This window comes from Rhinoderma darwinii, chromosome 4 (genome assembly GCF_050947455.1).
Source record: "Rhinoderma darwinii isolate aRhiDar2 chromosome 4, aRhiDar2.hap1, whole genome shotgun sequence".
NCBI classification, from domain to species: Eukaryota; Metazoa; Chordata; class Amphibia; order Anura; family Rhinodermatidae; genus Rhinoderma; species Rhinoderma darwinii.
The window spans coordinates 329,220,621-329,247,545 of record NC_134690.1 but is presented as its reverse complement, the minus strand read 5'-3'; the positions used below and the strand labels follow the sequence as shown (position 1 = coordinate 329,247,545).

The 26,925-nt window shown below is 41.5% G+C and overlaps 1 protein-coding gene across 2 annotated transcripts in view; it reads left to right on the top strand.

Moving 5' to 3' along the window:
- LTBP1 (latent transforming growth factor beta binding protein 1) overlaps nucleotides 1-26,925 on the top strand; it is a 380,067-nt gene that overhangs the window by 309,064 nt on the left and 44,078 nt on the right. For both annotated transcript variants that reach the window (XM_075862823.1, XM_075862821.1), the window contains 3 exons: nucleotides 1,583-1,708; nucleotides 14,162-14,284; nucleotides 16,827-16,970. In XM_075862823.1, the coding sequence (XP_075718938.1) occupies nucleotides 1,583-1,708; nucleotides 14,162-14,284; nucleotides 16,827-16,970 (393 nt within the window). The remainder of the gene's footprint in view (nucleotides 1-1,582; nucleotides 1,709-14,161; nucleotides 14,285-16,826; nucleotides 16,971-26,925) is intronic.

Genomic DNA, 26,925 nt, shown 5'->3' with positions numbered 1-26,925 from the left:
ATTTTTTAATGCTACAATGCTTGTGAAATAAAAAAAAAATGAAGCAACGTTGCAAAAACCTTTGATTAAACATATCCTACCTCTTTGTGTCTACAGCTCTTGTGAAGAAGTATGTGTCTCCATGGTTACAGATTGCAACTAAATCCAGTATAGTCCTATCCTGCATTTATAGTCCCTTCTGTGGGTCCCCTTCTTCAACTAACATACTGAATATATTTTTATGAGAAGAAGGAGGGAGATTAAAGGAGTATGTCTGCAGGATCAGACTGCACAGGGTTTTTTTGTAGCCTGTTACCATAGAGAGACAAAGGTCTGTATTGAATATTGTAGCCAACAGCAACAGGTACAGCAATATAAATGTTGATTGGCTTGCTCCAAATAATGCTGCCTGCCTCTACATACAGCAGAGATATGTATTGCTGACTGCTCTGTACAGGCAGTTGGTGTAATCGTTGTAGGATTTCTCTCAATTTTAGTTAAATCATGTATAACTGGTTGTTTTCCATCTTGTCATGTCAAGATTTTTAATAAAAAAAATTCTGCCAGATTAACAAACCATATTTAGATTAATCATAAAGAGTTCCGGTATCAGCATTCAAACCCAGAAACTTCTTCATCTCAGGCTGCGACTCTTCTAGTTGAGCTATTGGTGTTGCTGGACAGTTCTAATGCTGAATCTATTGCCTGGCTTCTCTTGACTTTTGCCTCTTAAGATTCATTGCCTTAATTACCTAATTAGTCTCACCCTTTTGGCTTCCTATATAAGACTGACCCTTGCACTTCCTGTCTCTTGTCTAGTTTCTTGCTGCCTTACTCTACAAACTGATGCTGCTTATCTGTGTACCGAACTAGGATTGTTTCGGACCATGTCTCTGCCTTATGCTTCAAACTGTTGCTGCTTATCTGTGTACCAAACTTGGATTGTTTTCTGACCATGTCTCTGTCTTATTCTACAAACGGTTGCCGCTTATCTGAGTATCAAACCTGGACTGACTACTCTTGCTATTTTTACCCTCCTACCTGATTATTTCTACCACTGGACACTGATCTGCTTCCAGACCTTGGCATGCAGGGCTCCTTCCAGTGGTCCTCTAGGAAGTACATTAGGGTTAAACTGTAGTATCTGTTGATTGGTTGTTTATTGTGGTCAATATTGCATTTGCGTTTCATGAGTCCTGGGAGTCTTTTATTATGTTATGTTTTTGGGCAGCAGAAGATCAGCCATACCTCCCAACATTTAAATCTAAAATTGTGGGAAATTTTATGCTCTGCCTCATTCCACCCAGAAACAAAACTGTAGATTAAAGTGGTTGTCTGGTTTTGTTTTTTTAATTGTTACAATTCTCCAAAATAATTTCTGTATTAAATCCTCAGTTTTAAAGAGCTCTGTTTGTTATAAAGTAGGAACGTTCATTATTTAATTCCAGTGGATAAAATTCTGTCCATAGCCATGTGATAAAGTTACAGTATGTATCAGAGTTGTGTCACCTAATGATTCCAGCACCTGAGTGTCCATCACATGATCATGACAGAATTTCAATTGAATGTCATGAACATAATATTATTGTTTGACTTTTTTTAGATGTCAATGAGTGTGAAAATCCAGAACTTTGCTCTCCAAATGGAGAATGTCTCAACACTGCTGGTTCATTTCACTGTATCTGTGACCAAGGATTTACTATAACCCCTGATGGGAGATCATGTGAAGGTATATTTATTTTAAAATAAAATTTCTAGTGTGTTTAATTTCTTTGTTAATATGACATATACTACTTTTGGGGTTGTCAAATATTTACCCAATATTTTAGATGACTATAATATATTCAAAATATAATGTATAAGAGCCTTGATGGGTGTCAAATAATCACCACAATACTGCAGTTATATAGCATATTCAAGGGGGTTGTCCTAATAAGACAACCTCTATTCATATGCCCTAGTAGGACATATGGATGTCATGTCCTTCGCCTGGGAGACACACTATTAGCCAGAGGAGAAAACTGAAAATAAAGAGCAGTTCTTACATTCGCGGATTCGACGCGACCACGTTTTACATGGTTGGCATGTAACACCCCATTTTACATGAAGGTTGAATGTATGGCCATCCACAACTTCCCCACAGACATCAGCTGTTCACCTGCGATTTCAGAAGGCGGGCCTGCAGCGATTAACTGATAATTGGGCTGGCTTCATTGAAAAAAAGGGGTTTTCATGATAGGTGAACCCTGATTTAATAATATAACTTTTTACACTTTGTTGTAATTTATTACATTTAACTATAATCCATTGCTTTTTCTTTATATAGTGGAAGGGATTATAAAAAGAAAATATCAATTGTGTTGTCTGCTATTTTACAGTAGTCATTAAAGAGGCTCTGTCACCAGATTTTGCAACCCCTATCTCCTATTGCAGCAGATAGGCGCTGCAATGTAGATTACAGTAACGTTTTTATTTTTAAAAAACGAGCATTTTTGGCCAAGTTATGGCCATTTTTGTATTTATGCAAATGAGGCTTGCAAAAGTACAACTGGGCGTGTTGAAAAGTAAAAGTACAACTGGGCGTGTATTATGTGCGTACATCGGGGCGTTTTTACTTCTTTTACTAGCTGGGCGTTCTGACGAGAAGTATCATCCACTTCTCTTCAGAACGCCCAGCTTCTGGCAGATCACGCTGTGACGTCACTTCCCCAGGTCCTGCATCGTGTCAGACGAGCGAGGACACATCGGCACCAGAGGCTACAGATGATTCTGCAGCAGCATCGGCGTTTGCAGGTAAGTCGATGTAGCTACTTACCTGCAAACGCTGATGCTGCTGCAGAATTAACTGTAGCCTCTGGTGCCGATGTGTCCTCGCTCGTCTGACACGATGCAGGACCTGGGGAAGTGACGTCACAGCGTGATCTGGCAGAAGCTGGGCGTTCTGAAGAGGAGTGGATGATACTTCTCGTCAGAACGCCCAGCTAGTAAAAGTAGTAAAAACGCCCCGATGTACGCACATAATGCACGCCCACTTGGACTTTTACTTTTCAACACGCCCAGTTGTACTTTTGAAAGCCTCATTTGCATAAATACAAAAATGGTCATAACTTGGCCAAAAATGCTCGTTTTTTAAAAATAAAAACGTTACTGTAATCTACATTGCAGCGCCGATCTGCTGCAATAGCAGATAGGGGTTGCAAAATCTGGTGACAGAGCCTCTTTAATGTCATATATTATGTTGGTGCTTGTTGCGTAAATTAATATAAAACCAGCAAAATCGTTTTGTAGAGACTAAATTTCATAGAAGCTATATATAACTAGTCTTTTCTGTTGTACAGTTATGTGAAGATGCTAGGATAGGTTTCATATTTAGCTTAACTCCTCCAACTTAAACTTGTCTCGCCAACGACATCCAAGAGTTGGCTATGTGACGGTATACTTTAGTTCTGTAAAACCATTATAGATGCTCCTTATAGCTTGACCAGAATTTCATCTTGTGTAGTTGCTTAGAAATTAGACACTGTACAAGCATCTCCGACTTAAGATTCCATTTCTAAGTGTCTTGGAAAGATGAGGAACAGAGTAAGCTTCTCTTGACTTGATGTCCCATTCCATCCTATAGCCAATAATAAGTCTGTCAGTAGAATTAATTTTTTTACCATTTTCCCTACACAAATATAGCAAACACATGTGAGGTAGATTAAAAACAAATAGGTTCATAATGAATTTTACTACAAATGTTTGTAGTATAGAATATAAAACAGCAACCACAAATGGTATGAATGTGGGCGCCCACATATCCGTGAATATAGAAGTGGGTATGTCTATTAAAGGTTTGAAGAACACATTTTCTGACCATTAGTTCTCACCAATGTTCTGAGCAGTAACATCAAATTCTCACACAACTTATGCCAAGTTTATTCTAAATGTTTACACCACAGAAAGACCTACATCTATTCCCAGAAAACTGGAATAATGTAACAGAACACCAGTTTAGTAAAGCCAGGTGTTAAAACGAGACTGGTCAACTCCAAGGGAACACCCTCAGTGTCAGCCCAAAGTCAATAGTAGACAGCAGAAAAGTTGTAAAAAAAAAATAAAGGCGAAACCAAACTTGCTTTGTAATAATTTACTCCTATAAAGTACAGTCCAACAACAGTCAGTCTTGAAATTGGAAATTCTTATGCAAGATAATAAAACTTTAGAAATACGGGATTTACAAAGCTTTTACTTTTCAACTCTAACCTTAAAATCTATTAAAATGCTAGCGTAAACCTACATAACATGTCCACAATCAATATTTAGTATTAAGATGTTGAGCAATAGCTGTAACTCTCACAATCACACAATGCAATAAGTAGCAACATTCAACTTGATAAAATTATATTGGGAAAGCACATATTTATGGACTAATGTAAACCATCAGCAACCCAAATCTCAAGGTAAAACACATGCCACCAATAAAAAAAGATAAAAAACGTAGATGGTGTTTCCAAACTGTATAACAAAAAAATTAGGCATAGAGGTATACTGGTAGAAGAAGCAAAAGCATACCTGTAGTTATCTACCTAAAAATCCCTTAGGATACGCACCTAAGTAAATCCAAGTTCCTCATCTAGAATTTTAAATTGTGCTCTATACTGTTTATTAGCTTCATTCACTTGCAGACTGCACACTGCATTTATTTCAATATAGGGCGGCAATAGGAGGAGGCTTGAATTACTCCGGACCTTTACTTCCTCCCTGCTCTGTTAGCTGCAGGAGCAGACCGAGTTAGAGCTAAAATAACTTGAATATGTTTTCTAAACATCAAATTAAAAGCTGTTTATACAGTATGTCTGTAGAAGGAACATTGAGTTTTTTTGCAGGCAGAAAAATCTACCTCTACCATCTGGAATTTTGAGGCAGATTTTGACATGCCTGCCCGCCGTTTGCCGCGATTTTCGGGTTTCGGCCATTGAGCGTCACGGGCAAAAAACGCTGCGAAAACTATTCTTTCTGCCTCCCATTGATGTCACTGGGAGGTGAGAGACGGAGACACCCGAAGAAAGGGCAAGGTGCTTTTTTTTTTCTTTTCCCCGTGAGCGGGGGAAAAAACGCTTTGGCCCACATTGAAATCAATGGGAGGTGATTTTGGCTGTTTTTTACCGCGGTATCCGACAAGGTTTCCGCAACGAAAACTACATATGGTATATATATAATATAGGACATGTCGTGAGTTTTACACAGCGGACGCCCACTGCGTAAAAATCACGGACTATCTGCACGGCCCCATAGACTAATATAGGTCCGTGCGAAAATCACGCGCGTTGCACGGACATATATCCTGTTCAGGTAAATCCTCCCTAACACAGAAGTGGACAGAAAAAAAAAAGAAAAGCATCAGACTTTTCTTTACACCTTTCCTTCCTTTTGGAGATTTAATGTTTCACTGTACCCTTTACGCACCACAAAAGGTAAAGAAAACAAATATAAAATACATTTTAGTAATAAAAATTCCAAAGTCAAAGATGAAATACTACTGCAAAAACAAACTGAGAATTCCCCTCCCAAATCATCCCCACATTTTAAGGACTTGTTCACACGGCGCTCAAAAAAACAACTATGTGTATGTGTCAAATACGCTAGCATTTTTGTAATGCGATTTTAAACTACAGAGGTTTTCGTAGTGTTTTGTGCGCGCTTTCTCCTTGGTTTTTTTCCCGCGTAATTAGGACTCCCATTGACTATGGGAATTGGGCACGTTTTTAGCACGTTTTACGCACAAAAGAATTGACCTGACGCTTTTTTTTTTTTACGCAACGTGTTTTTTAAGCCTCTGCATCAGCATCCCGCAAGTTTTGCCAAATTCAGGGGCCCACTGCTGCTGTCTACCTTGTATTTATGTTCAGTGTAGTCTCTATTACACAATCTTTATAGAACTTCAAAAGCTCTTGAAAAAATGCATGTACAAAATCACATTTAATAAAAAATGACACCAAAACCAGATGGAAAAAACACCTTTAAAAGCGCTTGAAACACATGGCATATGCATTTATTATTATTTATTATCCACAGGCACACTGTTCTGGTATATAGAGACATGCCAGTATTATAGTTAGAAGAAAAAAAAGATGAAAAGTAAAAATTCCCTAATGTAAAATGTAATTTTTCTTCCGGTAAAGTTCATGTTTAAAAAAAATAACTGCCAAAAAATACAGTAAATACTTTTTTAAATACACGTTTTTAATTATAGATCACACAACAATAAATAACATAGACATATAACCGTAACAACAGGTATAATACAGTTGACACATCATTTAGACTGGATTCACAAACGCCATCTTGCTGGTTTTTTTGGCGCTTTGGTTGTAAATTTTCAAGACTTTTTTTAGGTCTAAAACACGTAGCCAGATGTTACTTTAAAGTCTATAGTGAAATACAAAGCGTTTTTCTTTGTGGCGTTTTTGTGGTCATTTTCTTTCAAATGCAGCATGCTCTGGGTTAGGTGTTTTTTATCCTGACTTTTTCCAATCGGCTTCTCTATGGGACTCCAAAAAACACCCTATTAAAAGCAAAGGCTTAAAATGTTACCTAATAAAAAAAAAAACTCCAAAATGCTTGCAAATAAGCCAAGAAAAACGTTTGAAATTCAAGGCGGTTTTTTTTTTATAAGTATTTTAAAACACTCAAAAAAATAGTGTGTGAAGGAGGTCTTATAATAATTGATAAATGGTGTAAATAAAGTACATTTTTCTTCTTCTAAATAATAGTTAATATAAATTAACCGCTTACGTATGTGTATTGTAAAATGTCACCTAAAAAAACTACCACTAGGCTCACAGAAATCAATACCTCATAAGGCTAGAATCACACACACAGTTTTGTTGCAGTATTTGTGGCAGTTTTTGGCTCAGGTTTTTTAGCCAAACACAGGAGTGGATACAAGAGAAAGCAGATGCATCAGTCTTTCCACATAAACCTGGAGCCGACCCTGCCAGAACCCCAACATCTTGGTGTGCATGTGTTTTTTTCTTAAATTTGTATTATATATTTAGTATAGTGTTATATTGTTTGAGAACACTACTCCCTAGTAAGAGTTTTTTTTTTTAAGGGTGGGTTGTGTGTTAGCTTGGGATTTGGGTTGCTGTGCATTTACATACTGATTCATGGATTTGTATTTTCTAATAAGGATGATATTTGAGATGCAATTATTTTTTTTAATTTTATGAGTTTTATGCAATTTAGTTTTTTTCCTGTTCAATCAATAAGTGCCCCTAAGGCCTCAAACACACATACGTGGCCCTTTATACGGCGGCAAATCACTTATCCGCAAAACACAGACCGCACATGGTTGGCTTTCGTGTGCGGTTCGTAGTGGCCGAGACTGATTCGTAAAAATGGACAGGAATAAGAACTGTTCTATCATTTTCAGAACGGACACACGGATCCGCAAAGAAAAAAAAACAGATGTGTGCATGACCCCATAGAAATAAAAGGGCCAGTGTGCTGTCCATTAAAAAAAAACAGCACACTGAGGAATTTCACTGACGTGTTCTTGAGGCCTAAGAGTGAGTTCACATGTGGCAGATTTGTTGAAAATCAGGTACGTTCATCTGAATGAAACTTGCAGAATTCCATGCACCTGCTACAGAAACAACCCCATTCAGATGAATGTGAAATGTCCTCAACAAATCTGCTACTAGTTAACTTACACTAAGGGCAAGGCCCCACGTAGCGGAATTGCTCTGGAATTCCACTGCAGACACTCCGCAGCGTTAATCCGCAGCAGACCCGTTTCTCCATTGCCTTCCACTGCTTTTTAGTAGTGTTCGTTTAGACGATGCGGAAAATTCCGCTGCGGAGCATAGGCTGCTGTGCGGACTTTGGTGTCCGCAGCATACAATGGTTGTTACGGAGGTGTGGCGGACTGTTTGCGGACTCATTGCGGAATTTCTCCATTGACTTCAATGGAGATTCTAAGTTCCGCAATGAAGTCCGTAGATGTTATGTGTGCTGCGGAGCGTATTGGTTTTTTCACTTGACATTTCTTCATTCTGGCTGGACCTATGTGTATTTCTAGGTCTACAGCCAGACTGAGGAAGTCAATGGGGCTCCCATAATTACGGGTGACTACGTGTGTGCACCCGTAATTACGGGTGACTATGTGTGTGCACCCGTAATTACGGGAGCGTTGCTAGGCGACGTCAGTAAATAGTCACTGTCCAGGGTGCTGAAAGAGTTAAACGATCGGCAGTAACTGTTTCAGCACCCTGGACAGTGACTTCCGATCACAATATACAGCAATCTGTAAAAAAAAATAGAAGTTCATACTTACCGAGAACTCCCTGCTTCTTCCTCCAGTCCGGTTTCCCAGGATGACGTTTCAGTCTAAGTGATGGCTGCAGCCAATCACAGGCTGCAGCGGTCACATGGACTGCCGCGTCATCCAGGGAGGTCGGGCTGGATGCCGAAAGAGGGACGCGTCACCAAGACAACGGCCGGTAAGTATGAAATTCTTTTACTTTTACTAGGGAAAGTACTGTCCCTTCTCTCTATCCTGCACTGATAGAGAGAAGGGAAATACTTCACCTCAATATGCAGCGGCTAGTCCGCATCAATTTAATGCCAATTTTGGGCAGATCCGCCACAGAATCTGCAACGCAGATTCTGTGCGGCATTGATGCGGACAGTTGCGGAAGAATTCCGCCACGTGGGGCCATGCCCTAACTGGTCATTTAGTTGTTTTTTTTAGCATAATACAGTCGGTTATAACTGTCTAACTAAAGTCCCGTGGTTTGGATGGAAAAGTTTTATTGATAAGAAACAGCTGGGTATGTCGCTTGGCTTGATGTGATGTCATATAATAAAGTGTTTTCAGTGGTTTTGCATGGTACTGCAGGTTGACTCACAAAGGAAGCCGATTTATGACAAATTCAGCTGCGTCTACTTCAGAAGATTGATGAGTAATGCATATGACTGACACTACAGATGGACAGCACGTATATGATTGTATAACCTTGTTGAGCTTCCAAAACAAGATTCTGATATTTGCTGTAGTAACATTGGAATGTTCATAGAAATATTTATACATGTCAATTATGTGGGATATTGAGATATTACAATCCGGTTTGTTATTAATAGAAAAGGAACAAGGCCCAGTTTAAATACAGGGAACCTGTAATGATGGGGGTAGGGAAACAGACAAGTGAGCCCTAATCTACCCGCCACTCAGTCCCTGCCTACTTGCAACGACCCGCCCTAGGCGACGGGGTACAACTGGGCGACGGTCCCTACACTCAGTAAGTGCACGACAGACAAGGGTACACAAAGCTAAGGGAAATGGGGCAGTTGCCCACGGCAACACCGTGAGCAACAAGAGTGGTGAACGAATCGAGTCAAAACAGGAGTGTACGAGGTACCAAACGCTGAGCAGGAGAGTAGTGAACAAGCCGAGTCAAACCAGGAGTGTACGAGGTACCAAACGCAGAGCAGGAGAGTAGTCAGTAAGCCAGGGTCAGAATGAAGCAGGGTCAAATAGTTCAGAAGCTGCAGCAGGGCCAGGAAACTACACGAGAAGAATCACAAGCAAGGAGGAACAGGAAAGGCAGGTATAAATAGACAGAGGGCGGGAGCTAGCTCCGTCTGGCCAGGCTGTGATAGGCTCCCCCACTCCTAAGCCTGCCATCCTGAGTGGTGGAAGATGGAGTCAGTCTCACAGACATAGAAGCAGGTGCAGACTGATTACCTATGGGCGTATACACAGAAGCTGTGCCTGGCAGATCCTTTACAGAACCATTCAAGTCAAAGTTAAAGGAGTAAAACCCATCATTGACATTTTTCACCTCAACATTGAACCCGAGAACGCGCTTACCTGCCCAGCACTGTGCGCACCATATGAATGAAGTGGTACTGCGCATGCTCACCACCGCTCCATTCACTTTTTATTGGGCTGCCAGAGATAACTCTCTGCTATCTCCGGCAGCCCCATAGAAAGTGAATGGAGCGGTGGTCAGGCATACGCAGTGCTCATATGTGGCACACAGAGTTTGCCAGGTAAGCTGTTCTCGAGGACGGTGGGTGTCCCAGCAATCGGATCCCCACCAAGCACATATTTATCACCTATCCAGTGGATAGGTGATAACTATAGATTATGGGAAAAACACTTTAAGTTCACCTTTATACTTAGTTAAAAAAAAAACATATGTATTCTACCCAGGGTTGGACACATACAGTAGAGGGCCCCTGTGCAAGGACAGTATATGGGCCGCTTGGTCCCCAATCGCTCAACATATAACACCCCACTTATGGCTATCTAGTAATCAACCAGTAACTGTGATCTTTGAAATTCATGAACTAAGGCCCTTACATGCAATCTTATATAGAGTAGGAACCTGCTTTTAGGCCAGGATTACACATGCCGTTTTTGGTGCAGTGCTTGGCTGTTTTTCTAGTCAAAGCCAGAAGTCGATCCAAAAGACAAGGTATAAAAAAAGACAGATGCATCTCCTTTTTTTGTGTCCACTCCTGTATTTGGGTAAAAAAACGGAGCCAAAAACTGCACCAAAACTACTGTGTGTGTGTAATACTGTAACCTTTTGTATAAATATCTGTACCAAGAGTGATCTATAAGGGCAGTCAAATAAACTTTAACCTCTATATGTCAGTTGATCTAAATGTTTTCAGTTAGCAATAGAGCACTATTAACAACTTATTCACATGGATTTGTTTCTACACCTCCTAGAAAAAAACATAATAAAATAATAATGTAAAATAACTCAAATACAACAAACACCTAGTCACCTACTAGAAATTGTATCAGTCCTGCAAAGACAGAGTTTCTAAGGTTGTCTCACCTTCATTTAGTAATGCAGTACGTCACGCACAATGTTAATTACCCTTTGCTCTCAAGAAAGTATGATATATATGTAATTGCATCATTGACTACTGTAAACAACTGACCACCGTTAGCAGTCTTCACTTTTTTTTTTGTTCAAAGAAAATCCTGGCACTATTTGTGAACTACTTTCAGTTAAGTTGACGAAAGATCTTCTGTTGAATATTTATCTATCCTGGCTGGTATTTCGAGAACTGTTGTAAAGTGGTTTGGACTCTGGATTCACTAGAGAGTTGTTGGAAAAGAAATACTTAGACTAAATGTTGATCTAGTTACCATCGGTTAGATACATTTCTGCTTTTAAAAGACCCTTACCACAAGCCTGCTATCTGAATTAAACAATACATCTCATGCTCGTGTAGTCTTCTGTCTTACGTCTCGGAATACATCTGTGTAGAAAAATAAAAATAAAGCTCATTTTGTGGAACATCAGGGAAGCAGTTCAATTACTGTGGGGACTTCATGAAAGAAGTGTAACTTATTAGCAGCTACTGTAGTGGTAAAGTTGCCAACTTTTACAGATGATTTGATGGAAACCTTTGAATTATTATGAACTGCATTGGGTCATACAGATAGAGACGCATACAGTAGAAAGACTTTATATTTGGAAGGCTTTTACAAAAAAGTAAAGTTTGAATGATTCCCAACCGTCTTTTATGACCTCTGGGGACACACTATGTAAATTAAAAATATAAATAAAAAAATATGTGATACTGTATATTAATATTCATTTATATAGCGCCAACATATTCCAACATTTTACAATTGGAAGAGTAACTGACAAGTAAAATGACAAATAATCAAAACTGATTATTAAACAATTAGACAAAAAGAGAGTGGTCCCTGCCCATAAGATCTTACGATCTGCATCCCTCCTTAATCGTCCAACAACAAAACCAAAAGGCTATGTTCACACGTAGCGTAAAAACAATGGAATTTCCAACAATTTTCTATACGGAAATTACGCAGCGTATAACAGTAGCAGTAAAGTGGATGAGATTTTAAAAAATCTTATCCACATTGACAGAAAAAACCTGCACAAAAGACGTGAGGAAATTGACCTGCTTTATGGACATTCAATCCGCAGCATGTCAATTTTTATCTTGCGAAAACGATGTGGAATTTCCAAGCAGAAAAATTGGTCAAAAATTCCCCAGTTTTTAATACGTGTGAACATGGCCTAAAGCTGGATTCACACGTGATGCGTATTTTGCTGCAGATTTTACCCCTTCTACATTGAAAAGGCTGAAATACACAGTGAACATCCAGAACAGAATGAGTATGATGTGATTATGAAAATACGCAGCATTCTCTGTTTTCCGTTCGAAAAATGTTCAGCAGCATGTGGATGAGGTTTGCTCAAATCTCATCCACACGGCTGGAACTGTAATCCACTGTGGATCCACAATACAGATGTCATACGGATATAAAATACAGATCTGTATTTTCATGGCTTCTATTGCTTCTATGGTGATAAAATGGTACCAACTGGTATACAGATCTGATGGAACATGCTGTGTATTTTAACATATATTCAAGTATGAATAAGACCTTAAATGCAAACCTGTGTAGCCCAAAAAACTCCCTGCAAAAAGTTACGACTACCAGAGCAATGAGTAGCAATGGAAAAAAGAATTGACCGTTTTCAAATGTTATTTTAAAAAGGTTACTACAACTTCTATTCCAACTTTCTGGATGCTTGTAAATGCAGCTTAGAGAGATGTGGAATATCGGGGTTAATTATAGTCACACCTGAAATTAAAATTTTTGCAATGGTGTGAGCACACATGCAGTGGCCATGAATATTATATGGGTATTACTGACCTCTTGGTAGTCTGTGTGCCGCAGCTTGCTACCCTACATGAGGCACTGTATTCTCTCCTATAACCAAAGCTTCTAGGGGAGAATAACTCTGTAATACAACGTGTGATGGGGCATACCACAATGGGTTTTTTGTTTCTCACAGATTCGTTTGGAATCCTTAAGGCAAAAAATTTAAATTGGAGGTACAGCATGGGCCCATAGCATGTCACATAGATCTATACTACAATCGTGTGCATGAAGCTTTGGCTTAATAGATGTTTGTTTTATGTAATTACGTATTCATGCTACTTTGCGGTTTCCACTCCCGGGATCATGGTAGTTTTATATAATAATGTCATGTTTTATGTTTGTCTTGATTTGCAGTATGTAAACGTCATTAATCATATTACCAGAATTAGTTATCACATCTGATCGTTTAGGTGCCATATTATTGAATTGACTCTGCTTAAAGGGGTTGTTTAATGAAGACAACATTGTACCAAATGGGCATATGAATGTCATAAAGGTGAGGGTTCCTGTGATCCAGAATGGACTGGTGTTAAGTAAGACTTTTGACATTAACAGTTTTAGATTTCTTTCAGTGGTTCCGATATTTTTGCCGTCAAAAATAGCAGAAGCCTGAATTAACCTGTTATAAGTCCATCAGGTTCATCAAGACTTCCTGGGATCTGCTTGTAAACCATATCGGGCACAGCTGTCATGGCTTTGTGAATTAAAGCCAAGATTCTAGTGTGAACAGAGCCCTATGACGGCTAGTGCACTGGCAAACCCTGAAATCTATGCATTATATGGTTGGCAATTCAAAGGAAGTGTATTGCCAGATGCGGCAAGGTTAGAGAAGCTGGATCTGCAGAAATCAACTGATCACAGGGGTAGGCTTCAACTTAAAAATGGGTTGCCTTCATGAGCCAACTCCTTTAATAACCTTTCAACAAATAATATAGTTTACGTAGAAGTCTGGCAAAGGTCAAATTAAACTCATTTTGGACAGTTATAGAGCTCTAGTTGTCCTCAAACCTGGACTTTTCTGAATAGTACATTATCCGCCTCTTGGCCACAGTTGAAGCTGACAATGACAACTCAGCAGCACGGTCATAAATCCCTGCAATGGTTGACAGTTCTAGTATTTCCTATGCAGATTCCTGCAGGGCTCATGATGCCACTGTTCAGATGTCATGCTGTCATTGCCAGCTCAGGCTTTAGCTGCACCTAGTAGAATGGTACACTTCAGGTCAGTGTTAATATGGGGGCAAGCGGAGAACCATACTCCAATATATATCTCTAATCCTAAATTACCAACTTTGTCCCCATACATGCTTATTCTCCATAAATGAACACTTTTTTATGGCAAGTATCAAGTTCAAAGAGACCTAAGATCCATATAGCAATACATAAACATGTTTTATGCAGACCAATGTACAATGTATGTCTCGGTGTATTTGTTGTATGTCGGCTTGACTTGAATCGTCTTATTTGCAGATGTTGATGAATGTACTAACAGCACGCTGTGCAGTCAAGGGTTTTGTGAAAATACCAATGGGTCATATCGCTGCCTCTGTTACCAGGGGTACCAGGATTCCCTGGATGGACAGGGCTGTGTGGGTAAGTGAATGCCTTTTTATTTTATTTTTTTACATCTTTGTTGACTTTTGAAGTAAATGCATTTTGTATGTCTAAGTGTTATAATTAAATGCATGTTATTTTGTAGATACAAATAACGCAGGACCAAATATAAAAATTGTTGTTGCTGGATCATCTTGTCTAAATTGCGTCATTGTTATCATTCCATGAGATATCGATAGTGTCTGCTTCATCCATAGCACTATATTCCCTCCCAAGAGTAGCAGTTCTGGTCACTGTAACACATGCGCAGATGCAAAATACTTCCACTGATCCAGATATGATGTAAACTGTGTTCTGTACAGGGCAGGGCAGATTATGTAAGCAAAAGGGATAAGCAGATTGTCTATTAATTGTGCAGTTTATGCTGGTGATAGTGCTAGAATGTGACATGGTGGTATGCGTGAGCTGAAATGCGCAGTACCACACATATTGTTTTTCTAGCAGTAAAAATAAGCTCTCTATGAGCCTGTAAAAGTGAGTAAGGCATTGTATGTGACTCCATTTTGTATGATGTGATCCTTAATTAAATGCATATAAAAGGACGTGATCCATCTCCCTTCCTGTAGTACCCACTTAACTGGAGGTGCACATGTATGAGCCATCAAGCATTTTGTTCGGCACTGGATTTAGATTGTATAGACCTATATAGCATTTTCAAAATTTCATGTATTGAAAAAAAATCAGTGCAGAAGTCAGAGCAAGTTGTTTCACATCCACAGCATGCTCATTTTGTGCAGAAATGTTGCGGATTTTCTCTGCAGATGAAACCATTTTCAATGCAAGGGTTGAGATCCATGGCAAATCTGTGACCAAATTTGTCTAAAGCATCAGTATTTGGAATACAAAACCAGGGGTGGGTCTAAAAAAGGAAGAGGTGCTATCTTTCCATTATACTTTTTTTCTCTGTAGAGGTTACCTTCCTGGTTTTGGCTTCCAAATACTGATGCAAAATACTAACCGAATACTGACAAGTATGGGCCTCGAGCTACACAGCAAATAAGCGAAACTGAGAATTGTGTTTAGGAAGGGAGCATTATTTGTTTCTAATTTTACTAAATAAAATCCAGCCCAAACCGTTTATTTAATTTAACTTTTGGGTAAAGTTAACCTTTAAAATGAGCCTCTAGTGACAAGTAAAAATTTGACCATACATTTCAAATAAATAGTCAACATACCTGGTACGATCCAGCTGACGTCATCGGTGCTCTAAGTAATTGGTGCTGATCCATCGAAGAACAATGGAAGGGAAGGAGAGTCTCAGACTTCCTAAGAACGCTCTGCATAAAAAAAAACTATTCAGACGAGCGTGTGTAAAATCGGTGTGAAAAACAGCCGATTTGCTACCCGTGTGGGACCCGTTTTCACGGATCCCTCATGGACTTGAGTCTATTGAGGGATCCGTGAAAACTGACAAAAATAAGACATGTCCTATTTTTTCACATGCCGTTCACGCGGTCCGTTAAAATAACGGCCGTGTAAATAGCCTCATGGAAATACATTCAGCCATGTGACGGCCATTAAAAAAATGTCCGTCACAAGACAGTCGGACATTTTAGGAAGATGAAAACCGGGAAACAGAACGCAGGAACAGTTGCAGGATCGTTAAGGAGGAGGGCGCCAGGTATGTTGACTATACATTAGCAATTTATTGTGGAATTTGTACTTTTGACTGAAGGGTTGCTTTAAGAAAATCTTACTTGAATGGCTTACTATAAAAAAAATATTAGCAACAGGGGTATATGCAGTATTTTATCAAGGGGGGTTAAATTCAAAATGAAGCATTGGACAGACTCGGAGTGTCTTGCACGTTGCACCCCCCCCCCCCCATTCTACGACTAATGGCTGAGCAGAGTATGAGGCTGACAGTTATCGGGGAGAAGCATTCCCAGTCTCCTCCTGGGATCCTTTCTCCCGAAACACTGGCAACCACATCCTATGCTCGGCAAAGTCGCCTGTACTGTACAGCCTGCCCTGCCTGTCCAAGTGCCGCTGTGCTGAGAGAGAACACTTGCTAACAGTAGTGTTAGTAGTCAGAAAGTGCTCTCTCCCAGTGCTAGGGCAGGCAGGGCAGGGTGTGTACGGTTCAGCATACTCTGCCGAGCAAAGGATGGGTCTGCCGGTGCTTGGGGAGAAAGTCTTTAATGAGAATTTAATCAGATAACAGTAGAGATGTCCCGTTAGTACATTTTATGGAATAAAAGAAATATGATGTATAGTGCAGTAGAAGAAAAAGTTCCTCATTTACTGAAGATTCTGGTCGAGTCTTATGTCTAGGATGTATACATCCTGAAATACATATTTATCTTCAGACGTTCTGCACAGTTGGTCTTTTTCTACAACTGTAGAATCAGCAGTAAGAGAAATCTCCTGTTTATTTTATTCATTTCAGCAGCTATAGGATTTAATTGTGCACTAGGGGGCTTGCCTGTTCCAGCAGACTTTGCTGGCACAGGACGTATGGTTAAGGAAAGAACTGTCAGTAACAAGGAATGTGTCCCAATAACTATTCTCCCTTTTCCAGATGTAAATGAATGTGAAATGCTGAGCGGAGTCTGTGGTGAGGCCCGGTGTGAAAACGTGGATGGTTCATTCCTCTGCCTGTGTTCTGATGATAACCAGGAATATGACCCAATGACTGGGCACTGCAAATACCGCAACATGCCAGGTAGGATAGATTTTCCATAGACTCAATCAGGGATACAGTACTGTAAATGCTAGCTAAAATGAAAGCATATTTCCAGAGGTTTCAACTAATACTGATCAGGTCTCAGGGTGTAAATATAAAAAATAAAAATTGCCATATAAAAATCTGTTCTCTTATCTATCTTTTAAATAAGTTGGGTTCCAAGTTGCCAGCTTTATTATCTGAGACCCTAGAAGGAGGAGAAAGTAGTTACTTCACCCTTTCTGTAATATGGCATGTGTCAGAGTATATATTTTTTCTCATGGATTCTCACAGAATAGGGCAGATTTACTAATACTGTCTAATTTTTAGTCAGCGTAACCTTAGACAAGGCAGACCGAAAATTCACAAAATGTATCAAAGTGGTGCATCTGGCTAGACACTTTTCTCTTTCTTATACCACTTATCGCGACAAACTGTCACTTTTTAAGCCACTCCCCTTACTGTTAGACTACATCCCTATTCCCGTGAAGCCATACACCCTGGCCGAGTGTGTCGAATAAAAGTGTCTACAACAATTAATAAATGTACAGCAGAATTCAATTTGAGACAGAATTCTGGCACATTTTGAATAGTAAATCTGCCACAATATGTGAGAGAGAACCTCAGTTTGCTACAATGTGAAATCGAAGGCACACAGATATAGAAACAACCCATACTGTATGGGTACTTTGTGCATGAGGCATTAGTTTCTCAAAAAATTACTGTCTAGTTCAGTGGTCTCCAACCTATAGCTCTCAAGCTGTTGTAAAACTACTGCTCTAAGGGCTTATTCACTGTAGTCTGTAAATAATTGGCTGTGCTGCTACTTCTAACTGAAATCCGTCAGTCCACTTCCCCTGATGGGTTGACCTAATCTTTTCTATCCTATCTTCTCTCAGTGTTAGGGCTTATTCACACAAACGTAGAATACATCCGTGGGATAGGCGTTAAAACAACGGGCGTCACACGGACGCATGTATTTCAATGGGGCCGTTCACATGGCCATTGTTTCAATGGACCGCGTGAAGGGTCCGTTGTAAAATAGAACATATCCTATTTTGTTTGCTTTTCACGGATCCCTTGATAGACTCGAGTCTATGGGGATCCGTGAAATCGAGATGTGCACGGGTGCAACTCGGACGTGAAAAACTTCAGTTTTTAACGTTTGAGTTTCACCACATTCTTGTGAATCTAGCCTTAGCATGAGTCAAGTCATGCTAGGAGTTGTATTTGTCAAACTGTTAGAGCTACAGGTTAAAGACCACTGACCTAGTTAAATAATCAAATGACAAATCAGCCACAGATTATAAATGTATTATCACTGCTGACTTACCACAATTACTATTTTCTTATTTTTAGAATTGCCTAAACTGACTTTTTCTTTTGAATGAATATTAAATAGGACCTGTTTGCTCTCCTGACTTGTCTGTTGTTGTAAATAATAGCATTCCCCATGAAATATCAATGTTGGAGCATCTCTGTATTGTGCCATCCCTCAGTTATTCCTCTTTGAAATATATGAATAAATTGACAACTGGGCGTTACCACTCTCCCGGTCAATGGGGTGGGTTCTTACACACTCTGACACTGTCCAATTAGTGCTACTATTTATTAAACAAGATGGTTTGTTGGGGTACGTTTGTAAAAATTGCAAAGCTCTGTATAAACATCTATTATACGTTAAATAGCTTGACCTCCACCGATCTGATATTGATGACACATTCTAAGAATAACCCCCTTTAATATTCCTGATACAGAACAGCAAGTCGCTCATTAGGCTTACTATGAAGAAAAGCAGATGAATTGATTCCATGCCCGCCAGAAAATAACACAATAGGCAACTAGTTAGTCTTCTGCCCCATCACATCAAGTTATTGAACTATGTTTGACGTATACGCCGAGAAAAGATCCCGACGTATACAATAAATGTAGGCTGTGATGGATGCCATCCGTCATCCTAGACTATACTGGTATCCATTCAACTAATACGTCATGAACTGGTGTTGTGGGAGTTCATAATGTATTCATTATACAGATAACATTATAATCTATGGGTGTTGGATGCCACCATTAGGCATCCATTTAACGTATCCGTCACCCATTGATTTTAATGGTATCCGTTTAACGTATGTCATGAAAAGCTATTAAAAAGACCATGACATGTATGTTAAACGTATGCCATACAGTGGCATACGTCTCCCATATGTTCCCATGTAAAAAAGTATACCATGCTGTATACGTCTTTTAGCGGATTCCCGCGGGATGGAATAACGTAGTCTATTTTTTTATTGCATACATTCCATAAAAAAGGTATACTGACTTTATACCAGCCGAAAGGACACTATGTAGCCCTCCGTCGGCTAATGGAGCCCTGTGCATTTAGCGTGTATGCCGGGAGCTAGGACACCCACAAATCAATGGAATCACAAGACTGTTTTTTGTTGTTTTTTTAAGGAAAACTCCGCTATTGATCAACATCCCAATGCTTTATTATTTTATTTGCCTTATTCAACTCCATGTTGAGATTTCCTTTAAATAACATTTAAAACATTCAACTGTTGAACAATTAACATGAAATCTGCCTGCAGTTATATTCATAACTCCCCTGGTTTCCTGCCACTTGAGAGCGATGCATCGTGGGAGCTCATATGACAGTTTAGATATATGTCGAATGAAAAGATTATGTATATATGTGTCTGTGTGTGTGTATACGTATGTGTACGTGTATATATATATATATATATATATATATATATATATGTATATATATAGCTTTGATCACACTGGCCTTCTGGGGTTTGATGGCAAGTATAGCAGAGCCTGCAGCACTATTCTCGCTGTTATAGGTCAATGGGATCTGTCAGGATTCCTTTGTACCATCAAAAAACGGATTAATCATAGTTGTCATGGCTCTGTAATAAACGGAGGCCTCGATGCTAGTATAAACAGTGCCTCAATGATAAAATTCTGGCTGCCTACAAGCATCACTAGGGGGAGCTCACTGCATCTAGATTCATAAAGTTACTATTGAAGTCAAAGGGAACTGTATAAATACTTTACATTTGTGATCTAGTGGCGGCTGCTGGCAGACATGCTGTATAAGAGTTGAGCAAAGACTGAGGAGTCAAGGGGGTGGACTAACCATGTGTCAGTCCATGATCTCAGACAGTAATTGTTCATTCATAGTTTCTTGCTTTCGGGTTAACATCATTTATTTTGCAACCTGCTGCACATTCGAAGAGTAAAGGTAGACCGTCTCATTTTTGTGTGTCCTGTCATATGTTAAAAATTGGCTCACAGAGAAGGGGATATCTGCTTACCTCATTATAGAGAACTTTCCTTTAGCATTTTTCAATAATTTATGAAGGATTTGTGAAAGCCTTAGTACATGATTTGCAGATTGTCATGGTTGTGGCATTAATATGACATTAATTACAATACAAGAATAAAAACATGTGTTTAAATATTCCCCAGGAGGAGAACCCAGTTGCCTTTTGAACTTCTAAACTCATTGCACGTGCCGTTTGATGCAAATGCTGTTTTTTACAGATTGAATGTGGACATATAATGAAACTAGTCTGTTTCTTTTGGCATAATCCATCACCTCTGTCCATTGCCAGTATATTGCACAGTCTGGTCTCTATTAGGTTGTTGATCATCTTTTCTTTAGGAATTTGCATTTAATGATTTGATACGTTGTGTGCATTTTCCTAACCAAGCAGTTGAGCTCTACATACAAAGCTGCACTAATTTACCGTTTTGTATGACCATACTATTAGATATAATAGGAAAGCCAAGATCCAAAACTAGGTATGTGTCTAATAGGACCTGAGAGAAGCTCATCAGTTGTCTTTGGTCCACCTGCATTAATATTGTGTCCAGAGGCGTAAGTTGAATCTGCTGTCCCCCAATGCAAAATCCCCTTACCTACCATGTGCCATTTATAATACTGTTGTGTGGCAACAAAGCCCGGTTTAACTGCTACTTCTGCACTCCTTGTATTGCCTCCCTGTCTACAGATTAATGGAATTATTGCCTATTATTATTTCCATTTTATTTACAACACCACAACCAATTAAAATATATTCTCTAGAGCTTTGTAACAGGCAATGTGAAATACTATCCCAGGAGTCCTAGAGATTTTTTAGGTCACTGCAGGCGTTTAATACTGTACATGGGGACATCTGATCACCACAGCTCACAACCTATGGGATGCTATGGTTAAAGGGAAAATCTTTTGATTTGTCATAGATACATGTGAAATCACATTGGTAAAGTCTGTGATCTTGAACTACTTTAGTATTCCTTAGAGACTTATGTTACTGTAAACTCTGATTGTAATGGATGATGGCAGATCAAAATGGATTCGTTATGTCCATTATGGATCTTCTAAAACAGAAAGCTATGATGCCAGACTCTAAGTCTGGTAGAGCATTTTAACCACTTTTCCATTGACTTTAATAGACCTTTTGCTTAGATTTTGTCAGATTTAAAATATCACAAATCTATCAACAGTACCAAATGGTTTTAAATGGTCTATAGATCCCTTTATTTCTGGAAATTCATCATGCTTCGAGATCAGACAACACCAAGGATACCTTCTTACATGTATCTATGACTTGTATCTATGACTGGATTTGAAGTTAGAACTTTTAATATAAAACCATAACCCCCCAAAACAAAAAATTTCACATCAGGTAGCTACATCATTTTGATCATGTCCAAAATGTTCCACAGTTGTAACTGGTACTACTGAAGCATCCTAACACTTCTTCTGACATATGCAAATGTTTCTGAAAAAGTAGCCCAAGCTTCACAGTCACATTCTGTGCAACTTATATATTAACTTATTCTGACACTTTTCCAACCTGATGTTCTTTTAAAACTAACTTTTCAGAATAAGCTGTCATATGTGTGTACATGAGGAATAACACTATTTCTGGCCATTATATGACTTTTAGTCTGCATTATTTAGCAGATTTCACCTCTGCAGACTTTATCTCTAATTCTCAGTTGTCTCTGAGCTAGTGGGTGAAGCCTAACAGCTATCATGCCTTCTATACACTGCACACATAGTAAAGGAGAATCCTGCTGCCCTATCTATATTTAGCACATATATAGAAACTGCAGCAGCATGGAGGAAATTATACAGAAGTACTGAGTAGCGTAGCTGAGAATCTAGCACTAGGGTGACAAAGGAATCTTACCAGCAGCCTGCGTGTTTCTCACTCTGTTCCCTCCTCCTGATCCCCGTCCCCTCCCCGTGGACTTGTATAGGCTGTGTTAGGGATCTGCCAGGTACTTCATCTAGGTATACTCCTGGGATTAATCAATCCACACCTGAGGCCAGACCTGTTCGACTGACACCATCTCCCACCAACCAGGGTGGCAGGCTCAGGAGTGGGAGAGCCTATCGCGGCCTGGTCTGTCGGAGTTAGCTCCGCCCCCTGTCCTTTATTACCTGCCCTGTTCTCTCCCTCAGTGCTTGTAATTCTTTTGGATTCCTGGCCCCACTGCTGCTTGCTCCAGCCTGCTTCTGCCGTGCTTCTGCCTTGCTGCAGTTCTGCTTGACCTTCTTTGCTTTGCCCCTGGCTTGCTTCTGTCTCCTTGCCCGCTTGGGTGTACTCACTTCGTCCTGGTCCTGACTGTCCGTTCGCCGCTCCGTTTCCTCGTGGCGTTCCGTGGCTACTGCCCCTTCCCTTGCATGTTCCCTGTTTGTTTTCCTGTGCACTTAGACAGCGTAGGGACCGCCGCCCAGTTGTACCTCGTCGCCTAGGGCGAGTCGTTGCAAGTAGGCAGGGACAGGGCGGTGGGTAGATTAGGGCTCACTTTCCCTTCACTTCCGGCCATTACACAATTACAAGCCCTTACCTAGTCTACCATTTCTCCTACGCTGACGCTATCATGGACCCCCTTGAGACCCTGGCCCAGCAGATGCAGGGCCTCTCCCTACAGGTCCAGGCCCTGGCCCAAAGGGTCAATCAGGGTGACGCTGCTTTAGTAGTACCCCTCACCTCACCTCTAGAACCCGACCTCAAATTACCTGACCGGTTCTCAGGGGACCGTAAGACGTTTCTCTTCTTCCGGGAGAGTTGCAGACTGTATTTCCGCCTAAAGCCCCACTCCTCAGGTTCCGAGAACCAGCGGGTGGGTATCATCATATCCCGACTCCAGGAAGGGCCCCAAGAGTGGGCCTTCTCCTTGGCTCCTGACGCCCCTGAACTTTCCTCTGTTGATCGTTTTTTCTCTGCCCTCGGACTCATTTACGACGAGACTGACAGGACTGCCTTAGCCGAGAGTCAGCTGGTGACCTTACGTCAGGGTAGGAGACCGGTTGAGGAATACTGTTCTGATTTTAGGAAGTGGTGCGTAGCTTCTCAGTGGAACGATCCGGCCCTAAGGTGCCAGTTTAGGTTAGGATTATCTGACGCCCTGAAGGATCTGCTGGTTAGCTACCCCTCGTCTGACTCCCTTGACCAGGTTATGGCCCTAGCAGTACGACTTGACCGACGTCTCAGGGAACGTCAGCTAGAACGCTTCAGTGTGCTCCCCTCTGACTTTTCTGCGATCCCCCCCGAGGTCCCGTCTCCTCGCCCCTCCACGGAGGACTCGGAGGTACCTATGCAACTCGGGGCCTCCATGTCCCCTCGACAACGTAGGGAGTTTCGCAGAATGAATGGTCTCTGCTTCTACTGTGGGGACAACAAGCATCTACTGAACACCTGTCCCAGGCGCAAGAATAAGAAGCCGGAAAACTTCCGCGCCTAAGTGATCATCGGGGAGGTCACTTGGGCGCACAGGTATTTCCCGTTAATGTGAAACGCAATAAAATTTTGCTTCCCTTTCAGGTCTCGTTTGCTGGCCGGGCTGCCACGGGCAGTGCTTTCGTGGATTCAGGGTCATCTGCTAATATCATGTCTGCGGAATTTGCTATGTCTCTAAAGATGCCTTGTATTGATTTACCTTATCCTATCCCTGTAGTAGGAATCGACTCAACTCCCCTTGCTAATGGTTATTTTACTCAGCATACTCCTGTTTTTGAACTCCTTGTTGGCTCCATGCATTTGGAGCAGTGCTCTGTACTGGTGATGCAGGGATTATCGTCTGATCTGGTTTTAGGCCTTCCCTGGTTGCAGTTGCATAATCCCACGTTTGATTGGAATACTGGGGATCTCACCAAATGGGGTAATGAATGTCTTATGTCATGTCTTTCTGTTAACTCTATTTCTCCCCGGGAGGAGGTAAACACGCTTCCTGAGTTTGTTCAGGACTTTTCCGATGTGTTTTCTAAGGAGGCCTCCGAGGTGTTGCCCCCCCATAGAGATTACGATTGCGCTATCGATTTGGTGCCTGGTGCCAAGCTTCCTAAGGGGAGGATATTTAATCTTTCATGTCCTGAACGTGAAGCTATGAGGGAGTATATCCAAGAATGCCTGGCCAAGGGTTTCATTCGCCCCTCGACTTCTCCTGTAGGTGCTGGCTTCTTCTTCGTGGGGAAGAAGGATGGTGGTCTTAGGCCGTGCATTGATTATCGTAACCTGAATAAGGTCACCGTAAGGAACCAGTACCCACTTCCTTTGATTCCGGATCTTTTTAATCAGGTTCAGGGAGCCCAATGGTTTTCTAAGTTCGATCTACGGGGGGCATATAACCTTATCCGCATCAAAGAGGGGGATGAGTGGAAAACTGCGTTCAACACACCCGAGGGTCATTTCGAATACCTGGTCATGCCCTTTGGGTTGTGTAATGCCCCTGCTGTCTTCCAGAATTTTATTAATGAAATCCTGAGAGAGTACCTGGGTAATTTTCTTGTTGTGTACCTTGATGACATACTGGTGTTTTCCAAGGACTGGTCCTCCCACGTGGAGCATGTCAGGAAGGTGCTCCAGGTCCTTCGGGAGAATAATCTGTTTGCTAAGACTGAAAAATGTGTCTTTGGGGTACAGGAGATACCATTTTTAGGGCAAATCCTCACTCCTCATGAATTCCGCATGGACCCTGCCAAGGTTCAGGCTGTGGCGGAATGGGTCCAACCTGCCTCCCTTAAGGCGTTACAGTGTTTTTTAGGGTTCGCCAACTATTACAGGAGATTTATTGCCAACTTCTCGGTCGTCGCTAAGCCTCTTACGGACCTTACCCGCAAGGGTGCTGATGTCTTCCATTGGCCCCCTGAGGCCGTCCAGGCCTTTGAGACCCTCAAGAAGTGCTTTATCTCGGCCCCCGTGCTGATTCAGCCCAACCAAGAGGAGCCATTTATTGTGGAGGTTGACGCTTCCGAGGTGGGAGTGGGGGCCGTCTTGTCCCAGGGTACCAGCTCCCTCACCCATCTCCGCCCCTGTGCTTACTTCTCTAGGAAGTTTTCGCCCACGGAGAGTAACTATGATATTGGCAACCGCGAACTTCTAGCCATTAAATGGGCTTTTGAGGAGTGGCGGCACTTCCTGGAGGGGGCCAGACACCAGGTAACGGTCCTTACGGATCACAAGAATCTGGTTTTCCTAGAATCGGCCCGGAGGCTTAATCCTGGACAAGCTCGGTGGGCACTATTCTTTACCAGATTTAATTTCTTGGTTACCTATAGGGCTGGGTCCAAGAATATTAAGGCTGATGCTCTGTCACGTAGTTTCATGGCCAATCCTCCTTCTGAGAAGGATCCTGCTTGTATTTTACCCCCTGGTATAATAGTCTCTGCCACGGATTCTGATTTAGCTTCTGATATCGCGGCTGATCAGGGTGCAGCTCCCGGGAACGTCCCTGGGGACAAACTGTTTGTTCCCCTGCAATACCGGCTGAGGGTACTCAGGGAAAACCATGACTCCGCTCTATCTGGTCATCCTGGCATCTTGGGCACCAAACACCTCATTACCAGAAACTATTGGTGGCCTGGGTTGCCTAAAGACGTTAGGGCTTACGTCGCCGCTTGTGAGGTTTGCGCTAGGTCCAAAACCCCTAGGTCCCGACCTGTGGGCCTACTACGTTCCTTGCCCATTCCCCAGAGACCTTGGACCCATATCTCCATGGATTTTATCACCGATTTGCCTCCATCTCAGGGCAAGTCGGTGGTGTGGGTGGTAGTCGACCGCTTCAGCAAGATGTGCCACTTTGTGCCCCTTAAGAAGCTACCTAACGCCAAGACGTTAGCTTCTTTGTTTGTGAAACACATCCTGCGTCTCCATGGGGCCCCAGTCAATATCGTTTCTGACAGAGGGGTACAATTTGTTTCCTTATTTTGGAGAGCTTTTTGTAAAAAGTTGGAGATTGATCTGTCCTTCTCCTCGGCCTTCCATCCCGAAACTAATGGCCAAACGGAAAGGACCAACCAATCCCTGGAACAATATTTAAGGTGTTTCATCTCTGACTGTCAATTCGATTGGGTCTCATTCCTTCCCCTTGCTGAATTTTCCATGAATAACCGGGTCAGTAACTCGTCAGGGGTCTCCCCGTTTTTCTGTAATTTCGGGTTTAACCCAAGATTCTCCTCCGTCTTCCCTGGTTGTTCCAATAATCCTGAGGTAGAGGATGTTCATCGGGAACTGTGCACCGTCTGGGCCCAGGTTCAGAAGAACCTAGAGGCGTCCCAGAGCGCACAAAAGATTCAGGCGGATAGTAGACGTTCTGCTAACCCCCGGTTTGTCGTCGGGGATTTGGTCTGGTTGTCGTCCAGGAACTTGCGCCTTAAGGTCCCGTCCAGGAAGTTTGCTCCCCGATTTATTGGACCTTATAAGATCATTGAAGTCCTCAACCCTGTATCCTTCCGTCTGGAGCTCCCCCCATCATTTCGCATACATGATGTCTTCCATGCCTCCCTCCTTAAACGCTGCTCCCCGTCCTGGTCCCCCTCGAGGATACCTCCTGTTCCCGTTCTCAGCCCTGACGGGGTGGAATTCGAGGTGGCCAAGATTATGGACAGTAGGATGGTCCAGGGCTCCCTCCAGTACCTGGTCCATTGGAGAGG